The 6,975-nt window shown below is 38.5% G+C and overlaps 1 protein-coding gene across 3 annotated transcripts; it reads left to right on the forward strand.

Annotated features, from left to right (window-relative positions):
- Positions 1–312: 312 nt before the first annotated feature.
- Positions 313–3,131, forward strand: LOC116201951 (transcription initiation factor TFIID subunit 7). Of its 3 annotated transcripts, none has more exons than XM_031533436.1 (6): positions 313–734; positions 979–1,106; positions 1,681–1,814; positions 1,899–2,018; positions 2,193–2,262; positions 2,720–3,131. In XM_031533436.1, the coding sequence occupies exons 2-6, from the start codon at positions 992–994 to the stop codon at positions 2,881–2,883; spliced, it is 603 nt and encodes a 200-aa protein (XP_031389296.1). In that variant the 5' UTR covers positions 313–734; positions 979–991; the 3' UTR covers positions 2,884–3,131. The 3 variants fall into 3 exon arrangements, with proteins under 3 accessions (XP_031389296.1, XP_031389295.1, XP_031389297.1); XM_031533435.1 differs by having other exon boundaries at positions 987–1,106; XM_031533437.1 differs by having other exon boundaries at positions 990–1,106.
- Positions 3,132–6,975: the final 3,844 nt, after the last annotated feature.

Here is a 6,975-nt window from a genome sequence, read left to right on the forward strand (position 1 = left end):
GAAAGTATAAATGTGATTTGCGCAGTAACAAAGAAGAGAAGGGCTTGGTTGAAAATGTTATTTTATTAATTAAGAATAATTTTTAAAATTATTGTGTATTTATTTTATTTATTATGCTTTTTTATAATAATTATATATTATATAATTTTTAATTAAATGTGCGATTCGACCTAGTGAATTCCAATTGGACCCATCGAACTCGTGAATCCATACCTCAATCGGTTTAACGTTCGGTCTGGTTCTGATAACGCTGTTTTTTCCTAACTATCGTTATAATATTACTCAAATATATACATTAATATTTGGAACGGATTGGGTTAACTCCACTTCGTTATCAAACCCCCGTAAGCCGTAGCTTCCAGTCGCCTTTCCATTGCTCCGGTGATCGTACTCTCGCCGGCCTCCGCCTTGCTCCCTCTGCAACCAAACACCAAACTCCTCTAATTTAGCTCTTCTCTGCTGCCGCCCCTCTGCCAAACGCCGTCCTTTTCTCTCATCTTCCCTTCCTCCTCGCTTCGCATTTTGTTTCTCTTCTCCTCCGACGAACGGTCTCTGTCTTCAGCTAAAACGTCGTACCGCCTCTCGATCGCCGACACCGAGAATCCAATTAAGCCACCAGAACCCCGGCATCCGGTCACCTAAACAACCTCGGCGTTGTTGTCATCGACGGTCCCCGTCAACCAAGTCGGGAAAGTTCGGACCTTTTCTTCCTATCGTTGGGTGATTCCGGTCAGGTACTTGTTATTCCGCCCTCGTTCCCCTCAGTTGATGTTGCAGGTTCTTTTCTAGAATTTTCCTGAGTTTCGGCATCTTCGAGCTAGGGGTTACGACTGAACTTGACTTGAGGGTTATAAATTTCTGCCCTTAATGGGTAATTTGAACGGCATGGATTCAGTAGTGGTGTTAATTTTGTGTTTTTTTATGAAGTTCTTGCTTTTAGCTGATTTTTTGGTAAATTCTAAGCTAATTAAGTTTCAGAATTGCAGTAGATATGGAGGAACAGTTTATACTCAGAGTTCCACCATCTGTTGCGGAGCGAATAGAGCAACTTTTGAATGAAGACCCATCTTCTTCTGAAGATAAGTCATTGGATTTGTCTTTCTTAGGTAAGATTTGTCATATACGTAATGCTGCGGAATTGCATTGGCTTTCTGATTAGATAGTTCTATGAGTTTGAGCATATAACGTCCTGATAGGTTACCTCGTTGCAGTGGACAGTGGCTTTAATCAAGCTATGTTTTTCTCGGTTTGTTATGTATTATGTAATTGGCTGTTATAAAGCTTTTGGGTAGATATCGTCGTTCATCAAGGCAGTTTTGAGCTGATTAGATTGAATTGTGATAGTTGAAGAACAATTTTTGTGTACGCCAACATGCAGCACCCTTCTGATGAAATTGCTAGGAAACCATAGGAGGCTGTCTTCCGTAACTATGGTGTACTAAAATACAATCCGCAGTTTATCCTAGTTTAGTTGACCAAGTATGATAATTGAAACCAATGTCAACTGGAACTATATTAGTGTGTGAGAGTGTCTTGAACGGCATCTTTTAAGTAGTTCGGAATCTTTGTGTCCTGTACTTCACAGATATAGAAAAGACATTTGATGTAATCATATGGCATGTTAGCTGAGAATGTAAAATATATGCATTGACATACTACTTGTCTTGCTGATGTTGGCAGAGGATGGGAGGACTGGGACGTTTGTTATTGGCAATGATAGTTTTCCTGCTTCTCTCTTGGACCTTCCTACTGTAGTGGAGTCATATAAGACGTACGATGATACTAACCTAGTTAAAACTGCAGATGTTGGTCAGGTAATGAGCTGCTCTGGAGATTTATTCCAGTGAATTCATTGTTCTATCATTTCATTGCTCATTCGAGCTTGTTGTGAGTGACAGTTGATAATGGTCAGAGAGCCAGGTGATCCTGCTCCTGATGTGGTGGAGTACAGACATGGTTTGACACCTCCCACGAGGGATGCGCGGAAGCGAAGATTCCGCAGAGAACCTGATCTTAATGTATGGTTAAAAACTTCTGTTTTCAACCTTATCATTAAAGATGATAAGAGTAGTGAAGCTACAGCAGAATTGATTTCAGGCTGAGCGGCTGATAATGGGAGGGTCACATTAGCTGCTGTATTGTCGATTTCTCTCTGAGATGTCAACTAATTGAGCCTTTGCTTTTTTTGGCAGCCTGAGTTTGTCCGACGTGTTGAGAAAGATCTTCTAAATATTATGGCTGGTGGGACAGCTGAAACTGCTGATATCCTTTATAACATAATACTCTTTTCTTTTCTGTTTTTTGGGCGGGAAGAGTAATTAAGTAAATTCTTTTAATCAATCTGAATAGTCAAATTATTCGGACCTATGGGCCTAGGTAGCAGCTCCCTAATTTCATGTCTTTTCAAAAACTCTTCTGTATGTGCATTCGCTCTTACCCTCTCTTCAGATCAGTAAACATATAACAGCAATGTCTATGTGATTGTTACCATTGGGAATCCCTGGCCCTAGTAATGACCTCCTATGAATTGCCATTTATGAGTTAGGAGGATATACTTTTATTGCTGAATACTTGAGTTAATGATTACTGTTTTCAACTGGCCTGTCATAATTTGCAGATAATCGTCTTTGACAGATTTATGTTTATATGTATAGATGTGTTTGTCCATGTGTTTTTTTTGCTGTTTGGAAATTGGTTTCATCCATAACTCGATATATACATGCTGACATGGCTGAGCATGAGGAAGACGGTCATGACAATTCACGTAAAGCTGGCAAGAAACCTTCACCTAAGCCCGCAGCAAAGCCTGATGTTCCGGAGACAGAAGCAAATGCTGCGGAACCTGAAAGGAGTGATTCTGACGACTCTGATGACTCAGACTGACTTGGTATGTAGACGAAACAACTATGGAGCCACTATAATGTTGAGGAGCTGCTGCTATCTGAAATTGATGGCTTAATTAGTTGCAACATTTTCTGAATCTTGTATGAAAGCGACAGAACTTAGGTATGTATGTTATTCTCAGCCTCTCTGCTGATTTGCTTCTCCAGAAACTGAAAAGTTTGAGAGTTTTGTAAATGATCTTATATTTGCTAATTAAATCACAATAGAAGCTCTCCTTTCAGTTCCAACTTTAGCTTGCTACCCCGGAAGACACAGAGAGAAGCTTGAGATCTGACTCATTAGTTTTTAAACACTGAGATCCACCAGAGCAGTGGGACATTGGATCAAATGATGCTGATGCTTGAGCAATATGGGCTTAACTTTTGGATCACTAGGGCCTCAGCCTGGGCCTGGAGAACTTACTTCATGGTTCGGCTGCAGCACCTCTGTGCATGTTTCGTGCTGCCAAATTGAACTGATTGAATATTATATAAGGGGCACTTGCAATGGACAGCTAATACCTGACTTGCATGCCCCATATAATCATGGAACTCTGTCTCCGATCCATGACATTATATAATTAATCGCCACATGATTCATGCATAGCATGCAGAACATCTCAGTTCAGACTGTCTTGTTATTAGATCTGATCCTTCCGTGTTACATACACGAAAGCCCATATTCCCCACCATTATTATGGTCAAGGAGTGTTGTGCTGTGAAGAGAATGTGGTGTGGAAGGACCCCATCTGTTGGATTAGATTTCGAGATCCCATAGATCTGGTCCACACTGCTCTTGAATATGCGGAGATCTCTTCTACAATGTTTCTTGAATTCGGACAGCCAGCGGGTTGAAAAGAAAAGGCTCCGTCCGGTTTCTTTTCTGGGATGATGCCTGGTGAGGAGTGCTACATATTGTTTGTTTGCACGTTTATGGTGTTTAATGAGAAGTGGGGATGGGGAAAGGGTTTGGTGGATACATTCAAATGGTAGCTTTATGAGCAGAGGTGTGATTTGGTGTTTCATGTGTTGAATTGATTTGAATATGTTTCTTGTTGGGGGCTGCAGCACGCCATTTTCTTGGTAAACCCCCCTTCATGGCTTTTTCACATTCGATTCCGTCTTTCAGATTCAATCCGACACCTCAGTTAAGATTTAATTGTGTGTCGTGCGTGTGGTCAAACAAAGCTGTACTTTGGTGGTCTTAGTTCTCCTTCCCCCATTTGCTCTATTCTTAATTCCCCACCGCTAGGGGCAGTGTTTTCATTAGGGTTTTAGGGCCAAAATCGAATTCTTGCATGTCTATGGAGATATAGAGAGATGGTTTAAAAAATATGAAAGGCCCAAATGCGCTGGATCACGTGAAGTCCTTCCCAGGTACAGTTCATTCAATTCAAACAATAACCCGGGCGTCCTTTTTTCTTTTTTTCTTTTTCTGCCTAGTTTCTTCGGGTAGGGACAAGTAACGAGAGGGTCGAGTTTGGTTTTCTGTATCGGTTAGCCATTTCTGGAGGTTGTTCTTTTATCAATTGGAATACCAAAGCGCCATCTATCTCCGAGTTTATGTGTTCGTCGGTTTGATGGTCGGTAACGGATGTGACGGATAGCTAATGAATTATGAGCCTAAGCTTAGCTAATAGCTACTGATTGAGCAACTTGGGTGGGATGATGGATGACTGATTATAGTTTGATTAGGCTGCTGTGTTGACCATAATTAGTTCGGTGGTTTAAATTAGTTAGTCAACGTGTAAAGTAATTGCTCCTCTAATAAACATTTCAGCGAGGATGCATTAGCCAGGACGAGGAAGCACTCTCCATCAGTACTGTACTGCAAAATAGGATAAAGTCAACAGCTAGTCAGAAGGGATGATGATGGGGATGGGGAGAAATCCGTACGGCAACTTGGGAGCCAAAAATGAACCTTTATATAATTTGTATTACCATGATTGGATCAAAGAATTCGACGTTTATTCTATTTAAACAAAGTTTCGAGTTCGTGTGTTGTAAATGGAGAATATCTACGTTGGAAAAGTTTTACCCTCTTAGTAGATCGATCCAAGCCGAATTGAATTAATTGAGATCCCTTGCACTTTCGAATATCAATATATACACCTAAAAAAATAACTCTATATAATCAATTTATTTATTATTCATTAGATGAAGTCAATTTATATATTCCCAATGAGTATTTTTTTTTTGATAAATCCTCAAAAAATATGTAATAATACACCATTAAAAGAGTATTCCAATGAGAGAATGGAGAAAAAGAAAAAAAAAATCGATGATGATTGGTGGTCCATGGATCTTCAGAGTTAATCAAAATTTCAGAAAATTATCCGACCTCTTTGAATAATTGCTCATCATGTACGTATGCAGTCGGATTTGATGACTTATAAATAGATGTTACATGGTAATTAAATGTCCACTCGGATCAAGATAATTTCATTTCGAGAGTTCAAGAAACTTGATTATGCATGACGTTAAGATCTTACTAAGATACTATTCTTGAAGCACTCATTTTCGTTATATCGGGATAGTTTAAAAAATGGACTGAAAATATAAAAGCAGCTATTCTAAATGAGATGCTCTTTCATTTACAATGCGCTATATATTCATCAATTTGGAATAAAAGAAACATTCTGTATGTGTTGTTCGATAATTAAATATTGTATTTGGAAGAGGGGAATGGTATTTGTAGTTGTTTGCAAAACCTAGAGCAGCCCCAGTTTTCATTATAAATTGAAGCTAATTAAGATTATTATTATTATTATTATTAGCTAGAGAGAGGTAGGTTTGGCAGTCACATGATTAAAAAAAAAAAAAGAGTCTGTAAAAAATTAATTTTGGTGTCAGGTTATTAGTTGGATACTGTGAGTCCCAATTATGGGCTTTACGTACATAATATATATAATAATTAATCTAATTGGAGCCTAATTATGTTTGACTATACTTACAAAAAATTAATAAAATAAACTTCTCGCATATGATCAGTTGCATCCTCCAAAATGATGCTCTCCAGCACAGCGTTAAGCCTAGTAAGGGACCAGATTTGTTGGGGATGGATTTAATTAGAGGGCTCTCGTGACATTATACAAATGGATTATGTTATGAGATCGTTTTCTTGTAGCGAGGGGTGAAAACGAGGAGCGGGAATTCAAAAGGTGCCACATCCGACTCTCTATGTTCGAATTTTAGATGAGAAAATCTGTTGCACGTAAAAGTATGAGTGGGCGTTTGCGATCGGTAACCTTTTTTCTAGCCCAAAGGTCCACCATCATGCAATGATATTATTCCAAAAGGTAAGTGAGGGAAGAGATATGGGCGGCGGAGGGAAATTTGGTTGGGTGCATGCATTGATCCCCTTCTTACCCCAAACACTGGCAAATAAATTTCCCATTTATAATATCTCATAATCACTTTGTGGGGGCAAGAAAATCTCTAGATAGATATTATATGTCAAGCTAGAAAAGTTTAGTGAAACAAAATGCAAAATTCAATTTATAAAATGAGACTCAATGGCAAATTAAATTGAATGATTTATATTTAGCTTAACATGTTAGTTATTGAGTTCAATTTCTAATGCATAATTAGAATCGAGATGTGTGACAGTATAAAAGATTGAGCCCGAACCGGCTGCTCTTAATGAAAATAAGAGGCTGTGTGATGGGCGTATAAAGCTATGACAATACTTGACAAGAAAACAAAGGCACGGTGGCAATGCACATAAACTGCATCAAATCTCTTTATGTGGGACATTGTCCTTCTTCCCTAGATGAAAAGGGGTTTCGCATTATTGTTAATTAGGACACTTTAGCTTTTTCCAATGCAGTTTTTGTCCTATATTTGAATTTTGGATTTGCTTTTTAGGCACCTCTCCATATAAAATGCATAATATATATATATATACACACACACATTATGTACACAAATTAAATTATTGATTGATGCATGGCTCCTATTCGATGGAGGAGAGCTATATACGTGGGTAGATTTTCTACGTCTTTTAATTAATGATAAGGTTCTCGTATTAAGTCGTTCCACATGTTTTTTTCTTTCATTTTCTTTAAAAAATTATGTGGGAATTAAATCCATA

The sequence above is a fragment of the Punica granatum genome, chromosome 3 (genome assembly GCF_007655135.1).
Source record: "Punica granatum isolate Tunisia-2019 chromosome 3, ASM765513v2, whole genome shotgun sequence".
Classification (NCBI taxonomy): domain Eukaryota; kingdom Viridiplantae; phylum Streptophyta; class Magnoliopsida; order Myrtales; family Lythraceae; genus Punica; species Punica granatum.

Coding starts and splice junctions, on each gene's coding strand:
- LOC116201951 (XM_031533436.1), top strand. CDS start 992: ATGGAGGAACAGTTTATACTCAGAGTTCCACCATCTGTTGCGGAGCGA. Junction 1,107..1,680: donor ATTGGATTTGTCTTTCTTAG/GTAAGATTTGTC, acceptor TGATGTTGGCAG/AGGATGGGAGGACTGGGACG. Junction 1,815..1,898: donor AAACTGCAGATGTTGGTCAG/GTAATGAGCTGC, acceptor TGTGAGTGACAG/TTGATAATGGTCAGAGAGCC.